Below are 22,550 nucleotides of genomic sequence, written 5' to 3' on the forward strand. Positions count from 1 at the left end.
ACTCTTTAAAAAAACCTGGTATTTATCAAACAGAAACAAGATTGTGCAGACAGGCTACATTTCTCTCTAGTGAATACTGAATTCACACAGAGCTAGTCTGTTCTCTTTTGTTAGATTCATGGTCATCCTAATAATGACTTAATAAAATTTATATACACCAATGAAGAAGAAAAATATTTGAGTATCAGAATTTAAACCCAAGATATTTGTGTGTTTAATTGTTGTTTAGTGCAAAAGCGATATTGATTTCTAATGGAGAAATTTTCAACTTGACATTTGGGCCAAAAGTCGCTTATGATTTTTGGGTGCCTCAATTTTTGATTGCCCAGTTCAAAATACTTTAAAAGGTTCCAGATTGTTAGATTCATAGACTTTAGGATCAGAAGGGACCAATATGATGATCACATCTAGTCTGACCTCTTGCATAACGCAGGCCACAGAATCTCAACCACTCCCTCCTGTAATAGATCCCTAACCTATGACTGAGTTATTGAAGTCCCCAGATCATGGTTTAAAGACTTCAAGGTACAGAGTACACCAGCAAGTTACCCATGCCCCATGCTCAAGAGGAAAGTGAAAAACCAGTAGGGCCTCTGCCAACATGCTCTGGGGCAACATTCCTTCCCAACCCCAAATATGGTGATCAGCATGTGGGCAAGACTCTCACAAGCCAGACACCCAAGAAAGAATTCTCTGTAGTAACTCAGAACCCACCATAGGCCATTGGCATATTTACCACTAGTAGTCAAAGATTAGTTAATTGCCACATTAGGCTGTCTTATCATACCATCCCCTCCATAAATTTATCAAGCTCAGTTTTGAAGCCAGCTAGGTTTTTTGCCCCCACTGATCCCCTTGAAAGGCTATTCCAGAAGTTCACTCCTCTGATGGTTCGAAACCTATGTCTAATTTCAAATCTAAACTTCTTGATGGGCAGTTTGTATCCATTAGTTCTTGTGCCACATTGGTGCTGAATTTAAATAATTCCTCTCCCTCTCTGGTATTTAATCCCTCTGATGTATTTATAGAGATCAGTCATATCTCCCCTCACCCTTCTTTTGGTTAGACTAAACAAGGCAAGCTCTTTAAGTCTCCTCTCATAAGGCAGGTTTTCCATTCCATGGATCATCCTACTAGCCCTTCACTGCATCTGTTCCCGTTTGAATTCATCTTTCTTAAACATGGGAGACCAGAATTTCACACAATATTCCAGATGAGGTCTTGCCAGCGCTTTGTATAATGGTACTAACACCTCCCTATCTCTACTGGAAATACGTCACCTAATGCATCCTAGGACCGCATTAGCTTTTTTCACAGCCACTAAGTGCTGAGTATCCAGCTTCTGAAAATCATTCCCCTTAAGGTATTTCAGACTGGCTCCAGAAACTGAAGTAATCCAAAATCACTAGTCACTTTCAACCTTCGGTTTTTAGTTTTGACATTATTTGATGTGACATGGCTAAATCCCACATAATTTGAAATGATATTCTTTAATTTATAGTACATATACTATGTGAATGTATGCTCCTAATTCTTTATGCATATATGAAGCATAGATGTGTGCTTTCTAACTTTGAGAATGTTAGTACATCCTTACATGCTCTTTATATGTGAAATAGTTTTAATTCTATGCAAAATATTGGCTGCTGATTTTCTAAATATACTGTACAATAATGATATTAGTATATGAAAGGGTTTTATTTTACAGCTCTTTTTTCTTGGTCCTGTAGGCTGCAATGATGCTTTTGTAGAGGTGGGCATGCCAAGAAGTCCATCACACTCAGCAAATGCCAGTGATCTGAAGCAGATGATGAGTTCTTCCAAACAATCCTGTACTAAGAGGCAAACAGTAGAATTATTGCAAGGCACCAAAAACTCTCACTTACAGTATGTTACAATCCATGAATCATAGAATTTAGTGATGGATTATAATATTTAGCATGTTCTCTGGGGATGGGATGGGTGGTTCAGTCATTGATGAATATTGGAGAATTGGTTTAAATCAGACTAATTTTTAACCATATTTAATTTAATAAACTACTACTATTTATATATATATATATTATAAGTTTTTTTAATTTTTAAATTTCTCTTTAAATTGTTAATATTGTAAACATTTTTTGACATCTAAGGATTCCTTCCTCTTCATCTGCCCATCAGAAGTTTTAGCTTTTTCCAAGGCTGGCTTCTCTGAGGAGCTTTTGTTCATATATCTGTATAATCTTCTCCTTTTTGTAGATTTTCATAGCTGACTTTCATTTGCTGTGATAAATACAGTGCTTGAGATTTGTTTTCTTAATGAAAAATAATGCTCTGGGAATATTTACATTTTCAAATGCTTAAATAAAGACAAACTTTAAAAATAGATCATTAGCAATGGAAAAGACCATTTGAATCATTTTTCCAATGCAGGTATATTCCTTAGTACGTGTGTATTGTTTAGTGTTTTGTCCATTCTACTTTTAAATTACTTAAATGGGTCTTTCACCACTTTTCTTTAGAAACTAGTCACAATAGACCTCACTGTTAGGAAATAATACTTTTATTTGGCCTAAATTTTATATTGCTCAGATACCTTATTTATTTTGATTGATAACAATGATAGTTGCCTCCACCCAGTAGTCTCAGCACATATATCTCACTCTAGCTACACAGCTTTGGAACTTCCTAGGCAATTTCTGCTGACCAAATTCACGTATTTAGACTTATTAATGTTAAGTATAAATATTCCTTTTTTATTATTCCATCTGGGGTACTTTCCTTATTAGGCATTTTTTTAGAAATCTAAACTACAATTGCTCTTCTGTTCCTGAGAAGTAAGCAGGAGTCTTATAGTTGAGACTTCTAAAGAAAAGTTGATGGTACTAACTAGATGCTTTTGTAAGTGGGACTGAAGTTACAATGAGGTGGTTTTCCCTTGCATTGGTTCCCATTACATTTCACTTTATTGACCATAGGAGTGCAAGGCTGTTCAGTTTGGGGAGAAGGGGGAACTTGGGGCATTTTCTAAGGCTACACTTGAAACTTTTTTTTTTTTTTTTTTTAGCAATTCAAGGGATTTCTAAGTTCAATTTTCATTCTACTGAGAGTAAACTAGACCAACAAAAAGATCTGAATTAGAGAAAAATGGAATCTACTGGGGAAAGTATTAATGAAATCCCAGAAAAACATATAGCCAAGGAGAATTAAGAAGTGAGCCTGAAAACGCATTATCTTTAGCTAATGAAGCAATGCATGTATCTGAAAAGGATAATTGACACATTAGGAAATGTTGCAAAAATTGTAATGTTTGTGTACTGGTTTTTCTTAAAATTTACTGCCAACTTTCTAGAGAGAGTTGTTTGTTTATTCGTTGTACTGAATGTTCACTGTTTAAAACAAAGAATAGTGATTGAAGCCATTACAGATAATTCTGAAGAACAACTGCCTTTACTTTGCCAGCACCACAGAGAGATTGCTTTCCGATACTGAGATGCCTGCTTCTGAAAGTCCTGTTGCCGACAAAAAAGCTCCTGGGAGTGAACGAGCAGCAGAGAGGGCAGCAGCTGCCCAACAGAATTCTGAAAGAGTGCGCCTTGCTCCACAATCATCATATGTAAATATGCAGGTACTATTACTCAATACACCCAAGTCTAGTGCATTGTTAAATTGATAAGTGCCCAATGCAAATAATGTGAGTGGTTGGTTTGGCTGGCTACAAGACTCTGTCAATATTTGGACTGTAGACAAAAGCATCAAACAGTGTTATCCACTTCTCATTTGGAAGCAACATTTCCTCCCACAACCTGTTACATTTTCAGACTGGTAATGCAAAGCATAAATATGAGCTTACATCTGAAGTTAGATTGAAGACAAATTTAACTACAACTAGGAATGTGAGAAGGTGCAAAAATTGTGTAGCTATCTTCTTTCTTTCCAACCCTTCCCTCAGTTCTTTTAGGCTTAATCCGGTTACCAGTTGATTACAAGAGGTATTGCCTGATAATTGGAAGAAACAGTATGTATATAAAATACAGTGTTTTTCAGACTTTCTTTTTGAGGTTTCTAGGCTTTTTTGACTCTGTGTGGATTTTTAAGTATTTTGTGACATGATTTGATGGATAGAGTTATGCAGCCTTCCCAGGTAGGCAATCAAATACAGTTGTGACTTATAGAACTGTCCTGTCTAATTGAATGTGTATCCAATCACGTTCTTGTATTTGCATTCCGAAGAAGTATTGGAGACCAACAAAAACTGCTATTCAAACAAAAAATCTCCTGAATATTCTTCTCAAAATTCTGATGAAAGTAAGGAATACATATAATACAAATATAAGCAGAGAATAAACTTAATTTCATAGAAATATAGGTCTGAAAGAGACATCAAGAGGTCATCTAGTCCATTTCCCCTTGCTGAGGCAGGATTAAGTATACTTATACTATCTCTTCAGATGCTTGTCTAACTTTAAAAACTTCCAGATTCTACAATGTCCCAAAATAATCTGTTCCAATAATTAACTATCCTGATAGTTAAAGTGTGTGTGTGTGTGTGTGTGTGTGTGTGTGTGTGTGTGTGTGTAAAAATGTCACGGCTTTGAGAAGAAACATGTTGTGCATAGAAATGCTACTTGTGACTTTTCATAAGACATGTCAACATGCATTCTTCTCTTTACATCTGTTAGTGAAGTCCTGCCTGTAGTTTAGAGTTTGTATACACTGGGGATATGTACACACTGACGGTGGCAAATTCGCCACTGTCTGATCGATCTCTCCAGATCGATTGAGTGGAAGTGAAGATCAATCAATTGATCTGGAAGTCGATTCAATTAAACCACCTCCTTAAAAGCGCAGTGCAGGGAAGACGGCGTGCTAAAGGGAAGTTACGAAATCGATGAGAGTTACGCAATCTACTCTGCATTGCTTGTGTCACTCCCATCGACTGCTGCCAAATTCCTGAGGCCTAGGCCTGAGTCATTCACCAGCAGAGCTGTATTGGTATAATTATACAGCTATCGTTATGCCAGTGTAACTCCCTGTGTGGAGACTCTTATTCCAGTTTAATTTATGTCACTTTGAAAATGGTATGAGGCAAAGTGGAAAAACAGCTCTCTTATACCAAAATATGTGTGTCCACACGAGGGTTATACTGTCATAAAGTTAGCAATATAATTATACCATTATAGTTAGTTAATTTCCCTCTATAGAGGAGCCTTTTATATAGGCCTCTGTGGAAAATAGTCAATCCCTGGTTCCCTGAATCCCTGATTCAAAGTATTCTCCTTTACCAGGACTAAAGTACTAGTCTTCCAAGGGGAAAAAATACCTTCAGATCATTCCAAAGGCTTTTGCAACACCAGATATCCCTTATACTAATCGGATTCAGCAAAATAATGCCTTTTTGTCATGTATATTTATGTGAACAGATTTGCTCATCTGTAATTGAAGGAACAAGTTATAATTTACTAAGGAATGGACATCCAAAAATTGTACACATTTTCATTACTTTCATTATGATGAGCAATATACGAGCATGTTTTTTTGTATTACATCGAGATATTTTTCCTGAATAAGAGAATTTAAAATGTAGATGGAGAAAAATCTAATCTGCCAGGAGTATAGTCCAGAGAACTGTGTGTTCAGAAAAATACTACTTAGCATAATTCTGTAATTATCTGTTTTCCTATGGTAGTTGGACTTGTTTCCTCTAATGATTTTAAATACTGAGTCAACAGACAATTCAGGAAGAAAAAGCTGTCTCAAATAATGCCTTGTAAAAACACTACCTGTGTGGACTTCACATACTGCTACAACTTTACTCACATGAGAGAGAGAATAATTTACAGTCCTAATTAGCTAGTTTTGAATGAATGTTTTGCGTATATCAGGATTTCATTGGACTACTGTCACATTGTTGTGCAGTACTTAACATTCCTCCTAGATGAATTCATGGACCGTGATCAAAACCTTTGTTTTTAGAAAGAGCTGTATGCTGAAATGACATTTAGTTAGAGCATCAATTAAGACATTTTCTGTGTCTCTTTAATTTTTAGGCATTTGACTATGAACAGAAGAAACTATTAGCAACCAAAGGTATGTGGGGAAACAGTGACTTCTAACATGTATCTGTTTGTCAGTACACTGGTAAAATAATTTTTCTAAGGTTCAGCTTTGTAGTTTTAATATGATTTTAGCAATAATGAAAAGTTGATAAGTACAATGAACACTGTATTTATGTCAATGTATTTTGGGGATATTTTGATATCAGTTTATGGAATTTTATCAGCACAAACACAGAAGTTACATGGTAGTATATAGACTGCTAGTGACACTAAATCTGAAATGTTTTGGCACTTGAAATAAGCTTGGGGCAGAATTAGTATCAAACTAATTTTAACAGGGGCAATGACATTTCAGTCATTTGTCACTTTTGGAAAATCGTTGCTTTTTTATCTGAACATCATGGTCCTGATTCTTTTAACTTCCACACAGTGTTTACTACTCTTTAGCTTCACTGGACTTACTCCTATCTCTCAGTGGCTTAAGAAAGGGTGGGAACCAGGCCCTGTTGATGATGTACTGTTCTGTGGGTTAATGAGATCTGTTTGTGCACAGAACATCAGTAGATGGCCTGAAAGATGCATTTATCTGTCATTGTACTGGGGTTAATGCTTATAAAGAGAGGTATTTTTCTTTGTATTTTTAAGCTATGTTAAAGAAGCCTGTTGTAACAGAAGTGAGAACTCCAACAAATACATGGAGTGGCCTAGGGTTCTCCAAATCTATGCCTGCAGAAACCATCAAGGAACTAAGAAGAGCTAATCATGTATCTTACAAGCCATCTATGACAACTACATATGAAGTATGTAAAATTACAGAACATTTTATATATGTTTTCAGTAAATTGCAAAGACATTTTTTAAACTTAAATGTCTGTGTTTGTACAAGGCAATCTTGTAAATGAATTCTTAACTGCAGGATACTGCATGATCTTTTCTAGCAAAGAGCTCCTTGTATCTGGGCATCCAGGATATATCCAGTCGATCCATGGAGTAATGGATACTTAATTTTTAATCTTACTTCAGTTTTTAAAAAAAGTTCCCGACAATTGCTCTTGTTAAACAAACTAAGAACAACACAAGATGTTGGGATGGGATGGTTCAACGCATTACTAAAGGGGTACAGTTTCTTTAGACCACTGATTGAAATCTAGCCCAGGTTAGCGGTTATGTTTCAAAAGAAAAAGAAAAACAACCCTTTTAGTATGAAGGTAAACTGTAACATAGCTCACTGCAGGTCAGTACAGAGTGACATTTGTGAATGCAGGGGTTGCAGTTTGCACTCCCTTTTGTCCATGGGAGCTGCTGCATTCGGATTCACTCCTGTGCAAGGAGAGTGGCACCTCATCCCTGAGGGATTCTGCTGGAAAGCAGCAGCTGTAAACTTCACAGAGGGCTTAATGGGAGGCCTAAAGTCAGGGGCTGCACAGAAAAGGCCTTGTCCTCTGCTTAAACTCCATTATTTGTAGTAATTCTGAAATTTGTTTTTCACTGCATTATGCAGTTGTAATCCTGTCCAGCCCCACCACAGTCTACCTCTTCATTTCCACCCTCATTCATGTTGTCTAAATTCTAGGTAGGTGGGCTCTTTGGGCTGGGACCTTGACTGACCTGTAAGGCACCTTCCTATTCTTTGGGTGCGGTACAAATATTAAACCACAATAAAGGAGTGGCTTGGAGCTTTCCCTTTGGCATGCATAAAGTTGACATATGCCTTTCAGCTCCCTGTGGTAGCTTTGCAGTATTGTATATGTAAACCAGAAACACAAGAAGAAGAAAAAAAGAAAGCAAAACTCAATGCCAATTTTCTGATAAAGTATACTGCTAACATTACGTCTCAACTATCAGACTGATTTGTCTTTCTATATTTGTTAAGCTGTTTCACATTTTCTCCAAACTGTTATACACGCACTGTTTCTACAAGTTTATTAGTAGACACATTATTCCAGAATAAAAAGGTTTTGTGCCTTAGTCAGTTGGAGCCTGACCAGGCACAAACCACATCCTCAGCTCTTTCTACTGCTAAACTTATTTTTTCAGTAACTCCAGTTCCCCATTTGGTATGTGCTGTTATGCAAACATCTGGGGAAAATAAAAACCCCGGCTCTCTTGTAATATATTTCCTCCTTCCATTTGGCAGTTTTCAAGACTTTGTTATTCATATCAGAAAGCAATGCTGGTCACTTCACCTCTTACATTTTCATTCTTGATGTGGCCCGGGAGGGATATGCTGAAGCACTGCTCTTCAGTAAATAGCAATTGTCTTGATATCCAGCGCTAACATTTGGGAAGTTCATTTGCAAACCAAGCTCATTGGGCACATGTGTTTCTCTCTGTGATACTTTACTCAGTGTGTTATTTTCCAGCATCACTAGCTCACATTTTATTGTATCACAACTTGTATTTACCACCTTGGTCAGATGTATTGTAGATAGTCTCCTTTTTCTTTTAAAACAGACTTGAATTCTGTCCCTTCTTTCTTTCACTCAATATTTGCCACACTATCCACCAACCTAATTTGTCCAACTGGAAAATATTTCTGCTTTTCTTTTCAGTGATAGCAGTTATCCTGTGTCATTTAAAATATGTAGCAAGGAGCAGCTCTGTTAAACTCCATTGATCCTTTGTACTGTTCGTTAGAAAGGGTTGGTGAAGTTGGTGGGAATAAGCATAATAGTGCTAGTTTAGAAGGCGTATAGGAGTGAGATTGCACAATGGTAAAACATAATTCCCGGTCACTTCTACTCTTTGCTTTGGTCCTGTTGTTCTCATCTACAGTTCCAATTAACTATTTCTCTCATCACACTCTTTAATGTCTGAGAATCTCTATAAAAATAAAGTCAAGAAAGAAGGTTTCATATGGAGCTTTGTGGAAATGTATCCTTTTCCCTAGTCAGGCTTCACCCCATTCATGTATTCACCCCATGTATACTGTGGCTGCTGTAAAACAAAACAAACACAAAAAAGTCAACCTTTACCAGCCCTTATCCCATCCAATTCCAGATATTGAAACAAGAATTAACTGCTGCATCTCAGATTCTACTGTCTGGTTAATGTTGGTAATTTCTGACTTTTTAATGTAGACAATCAAATTTCATGTATAGACTGTCATTGGTTCTGAGGTAATCTGGGCTACTTGTATGTTACTTAGAGATGCTAGGTAGATAGCTGCGTGAGAGGAAGCAATAACATAAGAGGGAAGAGGCCATAGAATAATTTTTGTAACAAAAAGGTAAGAATACAGAGCATTTTGATACGAAGCTTGTTTTTAAAATAGTGACTTCTGCTTAAAGTTATTACAAACACAGCAGTTCTATCTAAAATGCATAAAATATAACAATTAGTTGGGTCATATTTAACTGCAGGCAGTATATTTAAAATTATTGAAAAGCTGTCATGTTTTTAAAGGACTGCTTCCGAGAAACAAATTGTCAAATCACAATGTAACACTTCTGTTTCTGCAGTAATTTTCCTTGTGATCTCTTGCAGGGTTCATCAATGTCTCTCTCCCGTTCCAACAGTCGGGAGCATTTGGGAAGTGGTAGCGAATCTGATAACTGGAGAGATCGTAATGGTATTGGTCCCTCAGCTCACAGTGAATTTGTGTCATCAATTGGCAGCCCCAAGCGGAAACAAAACAAATCAAGTAAGTAATTTCTTGTCAATGCATTTCATCAGAGAATATAATCATGGAATTTTGGGGGGGTTAAATTTTGCTTTAACCCTGGGATCCTGAATTGCTTAAGGAAGTAAAAATACTTTATTATGTTAAAGATCTTTTATTTTTGAAGAAGTACAAAGTAAATAAAAACATATGTAATACCACATAAAGTTAAAAAAAATTGTTCAAACATAAAATGTTTAAGGTAAGTAACATAGTGCAGCTATTTTTTTAACTCCCTGTTATCTTAGGGTTTTTTACTTTTCTGTGAAAGTTTGCTGAAAACAGAGTTTATAAGAGCTTATCGTTGGACTCTCATGATTCTGCTGTATTATCCAGATACTGCAAAACACTAGTTGAATCTGAGGGTGGCTACCTGCTGAAAGTTATGACTTCTAACTGCCATCCTGTGATGAATTTTAAGGCATAGTTATATCATCATGATTTTTAAGTAGGGCCTCCAGTACATTTGGCAGGGACAGGCAGATTACTTTGGTCATCAGTTTCCCTGGATCCAGCCTGTAAATATTACAATTATGAAAGATTTTTTTAAAAAGATTTTAAACAAGTTGTCGATAAATTTTTTTTACATCCGGAAGCAGTTTGAAACTGGCCTCAGTCTTCTATGAATAGATTGAGTTTTTGGGGGGTTGGGAGTGGGGGAGGTAGAACAAGAAAATGAAGAATGGGAGATTTTGAATTATAAGTAGTTTCACTGCTGTTGGGGGGAGGGGGAATGAGGACAGAAATATTCTGCTGTTCTTTGTTTTAATTATTTTTATATTATGTTTTTCATTAATCAGTGCTAAAAGGGCCTTAAATCCCAGTTTATTTGATAAATCTATTCAGTGAGAATTTCACGTTTTTAGAGAAAATGGTTTAACCAGAAGGAGATGTTGCTATTTCCTGGCATATTCATAATCATTCATATGGTATTTAATGCAGCAATGAATTACTGCGTATAGTATTTCTACAGTGAATGTAGTAAAAGTTTATCTTCAATAGCAAGCTCACCTAGTGTCCTAAAGTCAGTTGTTTACACAAGGAAGCCCTAGCTTAACCAAAATGATAAAATAAATGCATTTTTAATCCTTTCTTAAACTTTCAAATGAAATAAGACCGAAGCCTTAAAATCTGAAAGTTACTCAGTCCATAGAAGCAGTAGCTTCTTTCTCTGAGCCTGGAACATCGGGGAGAATGCAGATCTTCTTGTTTTGATTAAAAAATTATCTGTCTTCCCCACACCTGACTGATCAGCCTTTTATGGTCAATAGGTGATGAAAATGGTACAATGACTGTGTGTACTGGATCATGCTGAAATTCTACAATCTTGAAATTGTAATTCTAATTCTTCACTTTTACTAATAGTGTTTAAGAGTTTTGACACTTGGTACAAATCTCCTCCCTCAAAAACTTGGGCACATCTAGTAACATTTTCTAAGATTCCAACTTATCTTCTCCAGAATATATTCACAGTTCAGTAGATAATAGGGGGAACAAATCACTGATAGATAAAGCATTCTTTTTATAGCCGGGTAAGTCCTCAAGAGGCATGGTCTGGCTGAGAGAGTCTTTTCATCCCCGTCTCCTCACAATGGCCTCTGGAAATAACAGCTCAGTAAAATTAACTGCATATAAAAATAATCATGGTAATGCCAGGAGATGTGATTGCACACTTCACCTGTGAGCTATCCCACAGTGTGCTAGGGTGTGTATCATGTGGATCAGCATCTTTGTTACAGGCAACGCAGGTACTAATGGACCTGGATTTCAATTGCTTATAACTTTGACAAATTTAAACTGTTCATGCTGAAATTTTCTATGCCAGGTGTCTGCCTCAGGAGCTGTGGAAAGAGGCAGGAGCCAAGTTGGTGGGGGTTAGGGAATAGAAGCAGCAAGCGGAAACAGGAGCAAGAACTGGGTAGTGCGGGGCAAGGACAGGAGCAGGGTATGGAGGTAGCGGTAGATAAAGAAGTAAGAGCAAAAGAGAACCAGGGAGGTACTTCAGGGCCTGGGCAGAAGGATTTATAACTACTGAAGTATTCCCTGTAGCAGTGGTTCTCAGCCCAAGTATGTGTACCCCTGGGGGTAGGCAGAGGTCTTCCAGCGGATACATCAACTCATCTAAATATTTGCCTAATTTTACAAAAGGCTACTTAAAAAGGACTAGTGAAGTCAGTACAAACTAAAATCTCATACAGACAGTGACTTGTCTATGTTGCTCTACATACTATACAGTGAAATGTAAGTACAATATATTCCAGTTGATTTATTTTATAATTATATGGGGGAAATGAGCAATTTTTCAGTATTAGTGTGCTATGACATGTTTGTATTTTTATGTCTGATTTTTAAGCAGGTAGTTTTTAAGTGAAGTGAAACTTGGGGGTATGCAAGACAAATCAGACTCCTGAAAGGGATACAGTAGTCTGGAAAGGTTAAGCATTACCATACAGAACCTAGAATTGAACACGGGATTCTTGAGTCTCATCGTTCCTTTGATGTCTAGCAAATAGCTGTGAAAGCTCCTGCCAATGTGTCTCATCACCCTCTAGTAGGAGGCCTGAGTAGAAGACAACAGCCTTCTGCTGCTTCCTGTTACTCTTATCAGCTCAAATGGCAGAGGACTGTTCTGTGGATCTAAAGCTCTTAACTCTGCAGATGACCTATATGGACGGTCAGTATAGTTCCTCGTGATGTAATTTTTATAACACTTTATATATTCAGAACACAGCTCCAATCAACTTTAGTTGTGGCTGTGAGTGCTCAGCACATTTGCAAATCAGACCCCGGGTGTCTCAAATTGGATAGCCAGAAAATGAGAGAGACAGTGTGACAATGTGAAAACTCTGGTTTACATGGTTTGTCCAATTACCTACAGGTGGCCATTTTATCTTGCTCATTTTCTAGATATCCAGTTTGAGACACCTGGGTCTCTGGTTTGCAGAAGTGCTGAGCACTCACAGCTGCAGTTAAAATTGATAGGAGCCGTGATTTGGACACAAAGTAATATAAAAATGCTAAGTGTGCTGAAAAATCAGCCACTAGGTTTCTCAAATTGGGCACCTAAAATTAGTTGACACTTTTGGCGTTAATCACCTCAGTTTCTTGTCTAAATGAGGTTGATATAATCACCTCATCTCATGGGTTAATGTCTGTAAAGCACTAAGATGCTATGATGAAATCATCATATAAAATCCCCAGTAGAAATTAATAATTCTGCATTCAGTGCAGGGTTTGGATGGTATCCAGTAAATAACTGCACACGAAGGGGCCACACACTGAATGATGAAAAAGAAAACATTGAAAAGCTGACTGTCCTGTGCACTGAATGAGGCAGGAGTCCTGTGGAAAAAATAATATATTATCATGACAAGACTATCATAATTCATGTACACAAAGGGGGTGAAATTAAGGTTGCACAACCTTAAATCTGGTATTTACTAACTTTTGAGTGCTTGACTTCACAGCTTTCATGGATTTTAATGTAGTTTTGGGGGATGTAATATTTATTCAGATAACCCAAATAGATCTAGTAGTAGATCTAGTAGTTGCTAGATTACATGGCTTCCTTGCTGCCACTTTAGCAGAAGAAGCCACAGAATTCCATCCCCAACCAAACCTAAAGGAGCTCCCTACTTTTGTGTAGGGGCTGAGGAGGCAGGGAGGAGGCACATGTTGCAGTTGTCTTCTCCTTTGGATAGGTGGTGGGAGGGGGAGACTAGAGAGCTGATTCTCTGTTATCCTTTATATATATATATTAAACTCTGAGCCTCAGCCCCATTGAAGTTAATTAAGGTGCAGCCTGTTGCTTTAAAATAAGTTCCTGTGTCCTCTTCATTCTTCTGCATGCCCGAGATCAGTAATAATAGGGTGTATTCTGAAAACAACCACAAGAGTTTCATTAACAAAAAGTTCATTTGAAATTCAGCTGGTTTCTGCAGATTGCTGTTCTATTAAACAGCTGAATGGAATATTCCACTAAACAATAGCACTTGAGGTCTTTTGGTGATTAAAATATTTAATTTAAACATGCTGTTTCAAGTGATTGAAACGTCAAGTGTGCATCCTTTTTGCCTTTCAGCGGAACATTATCTCAGCAGCAGTAATTACATGGATTGCATTTCCTCGCTGACAGGAAGCAATGGCTGTAACTTGAACAGTTTGTTTAAGGGGTCTGATCTCCCAGAGCTGTTCAGTAAACTTGGTTTGGGCAAATACACTGATGTATTCCAGCAACAAGAGGTCAGTCTTTTTAAGAGGCATCAAAGTTTTTGTTGTGTGTTTTACAACATTGTTAGTTTAGCTCCTGAATGAAATCACTTAGTCTCTCCTAGCTGCAGTATTTTCACTGACTATTCTGTCAAAGCTGTTCATTCCTTGAATTTAGAAATGACCATTCTGAGTGGGTAGAACTAATTAAACAGGTTTCCACTAACTTGTTTTGACATTAATAGCAGTGAACTTCAGCACAGTGTTTGTTAATAAGGATATTTGTGCAGATGCCAGGTGTGTTGTGAAAGGCCATGTCCTTGAATTCACTCAAAGGGGGCATCCACCAATGGTCTGCTTGCACACGTTCTGTTGTGGTTTATTGTTGTTAAAATTAATTATGATTGAAAATCAACTTTCCTTCTATAAAGATAGGTGATTCGATCTGAGATTCCCATTTACATTTACAGTAATTTGGGAAAATAAGATTATGACTATGTATGCAAGGAATTTCATTAATCAGCACAATCTTACATACTTCTGTACAGATGATACCTTTAATTTTAAATATGACATTTCTGTTACCTATTTCCTCTTTGTTCTTCATTTTTTTCTCATTTTAATTTTAACTAACTGTCCAGGATTGGAATTTGGTAACTGTTGGTTTTATAGGCATATAGAATGGGTTTGTAGAATAAATGTAGAAGAAGCTAATGGAAACTTTGTTTTTAGAGGCTACCACAGTGCCACACTCATGGTTAATAGTTTGTGGGGAATAATTCTCAGTACAGGAAGAAACTGGTTGCTTAATGATTGTGGGTTTGTACATTATGTGAATTACCCTTTTTAATTTGCTTTGTTTTTTCATAGATTGACCTTCAGACCTTCCTTACCCTCTCAGATCAAGATTTGAAAGAGTTAGGAATTACAACTTTTGGTGCCAGACGGAAAATGCTGCTTGCAATTTCAGGTGAATTAAGAAAAAACTTTTAGCATTTATATTATATATGTGATTTTAAAAACACACTGTAATTTTTCCCTTGGTCAGTTGAATTGTTTTGGCTTGCATAGTCATTAGAGCAGCTCAAAGCAACTGTATCTGGCCCAGAGACAGCATATCTTACCAGCCACTCCTCATAATAAAAAGGCAGTTTTGACATTTTGAGACTGTGTAAGACCTGCATAGCTTCCATACATCAAATGGGATTCCAGCTGCATAGTGTTGTATTGCACTATTAAAATTAGAGCTGGGGAGAGAAAGGTAATTCCATTTTGCAAAGGATTTAAAAAAAAATGTTCGTAATTCTCTGCAAAAGGGACTAGAGTTTAGGGACGCTGACTCCAAGACAATCCGTTTGGCACGTTCTCCTGAATTTGGGGATCCTGGAAGCCCTGCCTGCTGAGCAGCTGCAAGATTGAGAGCTAGGACTTCCATGCTCTTATCTCCATATCAGCTCCCCAGGCTGACTGCTGGGAAGCCAGACAAACAGGCAGGTATGCGATAGGAACCTGCCTGACAGGCTTGTATAGTGCCCATTGGAACTTCAGCCGAACTGAACAATCTGTGCAAAATGTTTCAATTCCAACAAATGGACACATTTCGGTGAAAAAATGGTTTGTCAGACTATTTTCCAACCAGCGGTAATTAAAATGTCTTTTATCTTATTACAATGAAGGGCAATCAAAGTACCACTACTGAAGATACGCAACAGGATAGCAATGACTAACTTGAACTTGTTCAAGGGACTGAATGGCATAAGATTTCATTTAATATTTTACATAAAATAATGTTTGAGATTCCTGTTCTCCTTGGCAGTGAATCTTTTTATATCAAAGGTTGTAAGTTTTTTCTTCTGATATTTCATGGAGCATGACAGAATTTTTTAAAAATTGCTGATGTCACTTGTGAATGCATTTCAAATTATGGCTTATGAGGGTAAATGAATAATGTATTCAGATGAACAGTAGTATTCATCAAAAGTCTGACTGAATCACTGGCAGCAAAAATTATACCAGTAATGGAGTTTTTGTTCACTATAACAAGAGACTGGAAAAAGAGACTCTGTATGAGTGATGACTCTACTGAGAAGTTTGTACATAGATCTGAACAGTAGACCCCTACGCCTGTGTTTTATTGGAGGTGGCACGTCCTTATTATAAAAACATTACTAATGTGTTAAAAAATAATGAATGTGCTTTGGGGAAATAATCTTGTCCAACTTCAGTTATTTATTGTTAGTATACATCATGGTCTGTCACATCAGTTTATATAATATTGTGCACAGTGCTGCTCAGTATAGGATGCGCACACAATGCGTTCCTTTTTGCAAAGAATTTGCAGGCTTTGAACAGGATTTTTAAGCACTCCAGCTAGGATCACATGGTCATTTTTTGGCTGGTTTTGCCTTTTTGTTGAGAAGTTGTGTATTAATGCTTTTGGCAAATATTATATCTTGAGGCATTATGCTTAATCCTCGAAACCCCTTAAATAAGAGGATTATTTTCAAACTTCACCTGCCTGGAAATAAATATGGCCCTCCTCTGCATCAAAGCACTGGCTTGGCACTATCATTGAATTCAGAATCTTAGCAAATTATTACCGTGATTTCCCTGTGGTTAGCCTGTACGATAATTCTTGATAAAATGTCATGGCATTCTTGGTGTCCTGACTGATTACCAACTTGGGTAATGTCTGCTTCTCTAAATTCCCTTTGCAGCTTCCAACTGGAGCTGTGGTCCCCCACTTGTAATAGCACACATCTAACGTAATAATGAGACTGCGTTATTTAGCGTAGTTGTGCTCCTGAATCAGCTCCTAATGTTAAAATCCAAATTTGCTGTTTTCCACATAGAACTGAATAAAAACCGAAGAAAGCTATTTGATCCATCAAATGTGCGTGCCTCATTCCTAGAAGGTGGAGCTAGTGGAAGACTGCCGCGTCAGTATCATTCGGACATTGCTAGTGTCAGTGGTCGCTGGTAGCACTAAGTTGCAGCTCACAAAGAGAATTGTAAAGATGGACTTGCCAATCCTGTGGACAGCTTTCACTGCACGCCACCCTCTGCACTTTGGGAGTTTGGGTATCAAGGACCAAAGCATTTTGTCTGCACAAGTACTTGTGCCAAAAAAAGAGAGAACACTTGTCTGTCATTTTTCAGAACACCAAATGTGGATTATGTTTTACTCATGTAGATTGGACAGCATTTGCAATAATAATATAGGGTTCTTTGTTTAGTATTTTATTACTTATAACTATATAATGTATGCACTGAATTTTTACTTTGTTGAATGAAGGAAAAATGAAGAGCTGGGATGCCAGAGAGCATAACTTTTGGTTTTATCAAGATGGAATTTTCTGGTACTGCTTAAAATAATTATTGAGGTCTTTCTGCACTTTACATGTTCTGTTTTCTTGTCCTGTGGGAATTACTTTTCTCTTTCATATAAAATATTGTATTGGCACTAATCAAATTTTGTCAGGTATTCCTGCAATACATGTCAAATCTCCTCACTATAATGGTACTAGGAATCAATCTTCATGCAGATATTTTTTCCCATAAATATGTGAGGATACGTTCCAAAATCAAACCACTTGCAAGTGGACCAGTCCTATTATCCTTTTATGAATCAGCCTAGAGCTGCTTACAATGAAACTAGTTCACTGTAACAGATGCAACGAAAGACTAAAATGGACCTTGCAATATTAACCCTTTGCAGTGATCATATTTAACTGCTTCCTGTAATGCTAAAACTGATTTTAATGGTTCTCTCAAAGCAAAGGGCTATTTTTAGTATACTGCCACTAAAGGACATTTATTTATATCAAACTTTTCTTTTTAGATTCTATACACCTACAATATGTATCAGTTTAAACTGAGATCTATTAAAGATTTATGGTAGAAAATGAAAGGCATTCATCAAACTAGAGCTCTGGGCCATCAGTTTGATTAAACAGACAACTAATCTAATTTGACAAGACAGCACTGTTGCCATTTATTATGTGAAGCATATTACTTACCTGACTATGCATGCAGCAATTAAGCAACGTACATGAAATAGCTGTAATAGCATCAGATGTGTGATTGTCAGCTATGGAAGTGTTTTAAAACTCCAAGATGAACTATTTCTGAAAGAAGTTGCATTCGACGAAGAGTCCATGTTACAAATGGCTAGAGCTAACTATTGCATTCTCATACTGTGAAAGTCCAAAAAAATCTGGCAATACTATTTGTGTCTTTTCAAATGCCTTGGTATGGATTAATGAAGGGTTCTCATATAATGAAGGAAATCATAAAGTGCCTCTTTTTCTGCAATGCAATATGAAGTTTCCAAACTAATTTGTTGAAAAACATTCCCCTTAGGAAATATTGTGACTGACTTGTACTGTAATGTATTATTTATGTTCAGTGTACAAGCCTTTTAAGATGGACATAAACCACTCTCAAGTGCTCTTAACAGAAGGCATTAGAATAACCATTTACAGTAGTTGGTTTTTATGCAAAAATGGGATGAGAAATAGTTTTGACACTTTCTGTGGATACATCTTTCTTTAAAGGTGAGGAAAAATCAGTTTATGGAGAAATTTGCACACAAAGGGAATTTTTAAGAGGTAATTGCTTTGAGGACATAGATGATGAAGCAGTAATTAAATGACCTGTTGCAATTAGCAAAAATTAACTGCTCAGTATGGAGTTCAGCCATATCCACTTAATGGTTTATAGTAGAATAACTTTAACTGCAAATAAAAGAGCAGCTAACTCTTCCAGTGTTTAATATTGCAGGACAATGCAGTTTGCAAGCACATAGTTGTAAGCAACAAAGTTGTGCATTCAAATGCCCAAAGTCTAGGAACATATTGGATACTTGTGTGTATAATGCAGGCATGCTCAACTTTATAAAACAACTGTGGAAGCCTAAAGCGCTGATCCTGGAAATAATTACTCTTCTGCTTATTTTTATACTTGTGAGTAGTCCCATTGACATGATGCTGCTCACCTGTTTAAAGTTGAGCACTTAGGTGTTTGCAAGACCTAGTTTTAAAAGTCAGTATGAACTTGTGTGTTTAGTTTTACATAATATTTTAAAATTAGATTAAATCTTTAGCAATTCCACCTGGACATTTCTGCAGTCTTTACCTACTTAATTTGTGTAATTTTTAAAGTTTAAACACTTTACTTCAGCAAAAATTCCACACGTCACATTCCTTTTCATAATAGGCAACATGCATTTTGACAGTATTATATTTGAACGCTGAAATTCTAACAATATTAAGTTGATGTGGTCTTTTGCTGAGCAGTGCTTATATCATCTACACCAAAGTGAAGAATTTCCCAGTAATAACATTATTTTTCAGTAGGGCTGCACACAAAAAACACACACTGGAAAACATTTTTTCTCACTTCTTTTAATTCCATGAAGGGAATTTGACAATGCAATATACAGTGTTGTCAGTGTTGTATTATGCACAAAATATTTGACTTGCTAGATTAAAATGTTAGTTTTAAATCTGTGCCTTAATAGTGACCAGTTATCTGTAAATATAGAGCAGATACAGATTGTATTTTTTGTGGGTTGTCCTTTTAGTGATTTTTTTTAAATGAAAGGTGGAATTAAAAATATTAAAAATGGGAATTTTTTCAAAACTAATCAATTGTTACATGGAAAAAAATAAATTTATATAACCCCTGGTATTCTGCTTGGTAAGTTAAATGGTTTTTACTTAGACCCAGATCCAGATGTGGTTGCATGTTAACAAAACACCAAAACTATTCTCCCCATATCGGAAAATATATTTCTTTCCTGTATTTTCCCACCCTGTTAGCCATTACTGTTTGTTCCAGAATTAGTTTTATATCATAAATAGTGTTTGCCTCTGGCTTTTCATTCTGAACCCTTTTGAGGACAGCCGTGACAAGTTGTACTGTGAATTGAGTTGGATTATCTAACTCAGTTCTTAGTAACAGGTTGTGGTGGCTGACCCTTAGTTTACAAGAGCTAGGTATTTAGTTTAGTTTACTTATTTCGGGCACCAAGAATTTTAGGCTTAGTCACCACAACTGTTCATTTGTTTCTGCATTATGGTCCTAGTACTATCACTGATAATGGAGAAGAGACAGGACTTGGGTGTAGTAAACATTGGGGATTCTTTATTTGGGATGCTCTCCCTAGTTTTCTAGTTTGAAGACTGAGGAATATAGCCTTGTTCTGCCATGTGTTAGTACACAGGGTGCATCTAAACCCTGGCTCAGATTTGAGAGGCTTGAACATATTACTGACAACAGTACGGTCCTGACCAAGGTTGCTCTTGTCTTTTGAATTGGTTAATTATTTTAGGTGAAATTAGCCCTGAGGCATACACTAACAGCATTAATAGAACAGGTTATGTTATTTTAGATATGCTTTAATAATCTATGTATCAATCCCAGCAACACCCTTTGCAGAATGCGCAGCCCCCTAGGACTCAACTACAGAGCAGCCCTCGATGGGTCGCTAGTGTAGAATCTTTTCTACCCAATACATCAGAACTAATTTAACCTTCTCTTCCTCATCGAATTGCTTGGAATCCTTGACCCCTGGATATGGTTTTAGTATAGTGAAGTCACACCCTTCAGCTATTATATTAATACTCCTTAGTGGTACTTTTTTAAATAGGTGTAAGAGGTCATATTACATATTTGTATGTAGAAAGAGATACATACATTGTGTATATATGTGCATGTATATGCTTAATGTTCTCAATGAGTAAAACTTTTGAAAAAGCTCCTACATAATGGAACTTGGGGTTCCTTTGGGGAGTCGTTTCCAGCACGCTCTGCTCAAGAAATAACAACCTAGGACCTGGGTCATAACACATTGTATATGTCAAAGCTTCTTTCTGTGAACATTTTTACCATCCGTTTATGCAGTGTAAATACAAAACAGTTATAGGGAAAATCTGTATGAATTCCTTATTGCATCAACTTCAAAACTAGCTCATGGACAAGATGCTGAGAACATCTATAAATGTTCTACTTCACCTTTCTGATTTTCTCCATCATGAAGCTGGGGAAATCTGGACAAAAGTTAGACAGCCCTCGGAAAATTTTCAAAAGAGGTCCTCTTGGAATCCTTTGAACTCCAAAAATGTAGAATGCATTTACTTTATACTGTCCAGATAGTTAAATCCATACCTCAAGAGTGAATGGTATAAATCCAGTCATGAACATTTTTGTCTTCCTCAAAAATGAAAGTTGTGGTTAAAGCCATCTAATTTCAAAATTCACATCGGGGGTGTGGAAATGCCCATAGTGATCCTGGGGGATCCTGCTTACCCCTTGCTCCCTTGGCTAATGAAGCTGTACACCGGGCACCTTGACAGCGACAAGGAGTGTTTTAATAACCGGTTAAGCACTTGCAGAGTGGTTGTTGAATGTGCATTTGGGCGTTTAAAGGCCAGATGGAGAAGTCTCCTCATTAGGCTGGAGATGAGTGAAAAGAACCTCCTGTCAGTGATATCTGCTTGCTGTGTTCTTCATAATGTGTGTGAAGCGAAGGGGGAGAGGTTCCCCTAGGGTTGGGCTGTGGAGGCAGAAAGACTGGCCGCCAATTATGAGCTGCCAAAGGCCAGCAATACTCTGAGAGCTAACCGCGGAGCACTTTGCATTAGGGAAGCTTTGAAAACCTGGTTCCGCAATGAGATGCAAGACTGATTTCTGTTCCTGTATGTTGTTTGCCTTTTCTCAACATCCCCCCCACACCATCGATATCAGTACGCACCAAATCCCTCCAAAACAAGATACGATTTAATAAAGAAACGTGTTGAAATGATGCAAACTTTTATTGATGAACATTCAAGTCATGAGGGGGGGAGGAAGTGTTCATTCACAGTCTCATGGGGTAGTGTGGTTGCTTGCAGGCCAGCTCTCAGTGGGGCCACCGCTGCTTTCTCCTCGCCTCCACTGGGGTGGAGTGCATCATGTACTACAGCCTGGTCATTCTCCTCTGAGACCTCTTGGGGGTGGCAGGGCAGCAAAACCATAGGCGGAGGAGCGTTATGGAGGGGCTGCAGCGGGACTCTGTCCGGCCTCCGCTCCTCCTGAAGCTCCACAAGTCACCGAAGCACGTCTGCCTGGTCACGCATGATTTGCAGCATTTCCTGCGTGGTACTGCGATCATGCTCCTGCATTTTTCTGCAACTCTCCCTGTCCATGTCCATATTCTGGGACAAGGTCAGTTGCCATGCTCTGAGGTCTGTCTCTGCTGCCGCGGAGGTGTTCATGAGCTCACCAAACATGTCGTCTCTTGATTTTTTTTTTCCTCTTTCTAATCTGTGGTAGTCTTTCCGCAGCATTTCTAGAGGGTTGGGCCAAGGCCGAGGTGTCTACAGAACGAAAAGAAATGCACAAGGTTGTCATTGTTAGCAGAACAAAGAAAATGAAACAACTGCAACAATGTGTAAAATATTCCCCTTGCAGTGCACAAGGCAAACCCAGACCCTCATTCCATTCCTAACATCCCAGAAGGGTCGGCTCGCTGTGCCGTTACAAAGACGGTAAGCCAGGGGCACTTTACTGTGCTATGGAGAGGATTAATGATCTTTAAAAAGCTAATTTCAAATGCCCTGTAGTAGAGGGGTGCCTGGGCAACATGGTTTAATTTGGAT

At 37.5% G+C, this 22,550-nt stretch overlaps 1 protein-coding gene across 1 annotated transcript in view; it reads left to right on the top strand.

Moving 5' to 3' along the window:
* BICC1 (BicC family RNA binding protein 1) overlaps window positions 1-19,599 on the top strand; it is a 191,516-nt gene extending 171,917 nt beyond the window's left edge. Inside the window, exons 14-21 of the mRNA XM_067552536.1 lie at window positions 1,731-1,887; window positions 3,442-3,607; window positions 6,030-6,069; window positions 6,684-6,838; window positions 9,525-9,681; window positions 13,781-13,941; window positions 14,779-14,878; window positions 16,761-19,599. Of these exons, the coding sequence (XP_067408637.1) occupies window positions 1,731-1,887; window positions 3,442-3,607; window positions 6,030-6,069; window positions 6,684-6,838; window positions 9,525-9,681; window positions 13,781-13,941; window positions 14,779-14,878; window positions 16,761-16,891 (1,067 nt within the window). The 3' untranslated portion in view covers window positions 16,892-19,599. The remainder of the gene's footprint in view (window positions 1-1,730; window positions 1,888-3,441; window positions 3,608-6,029; window positions 6,070-6,683; window positions 6,839-9,524; window positions 9,682-13,780; window positions 13,942-14,778; window positions 14,879-16,760) is intronic.
* Window positions 19,600-22,550: the final 2,951 nt, after the last annotated feature.

This window comes from Emydura macquarii, unplaced genomic scaffold (assembly GCF_026122565.2).
Source record: "Emydura macquarii macquarii isolate MOO-44397 ecotype Brisbane River unplaced genomic scaffold, CSIRO-AGI_Emac_v2 contig_1390, whole genome shotgun sequence".
NCBI classification, from domain to species: Eukaryota; Metazoa; Chordata; order Testudines; family Chelidae; genus Emydura; species Emydura macquarii.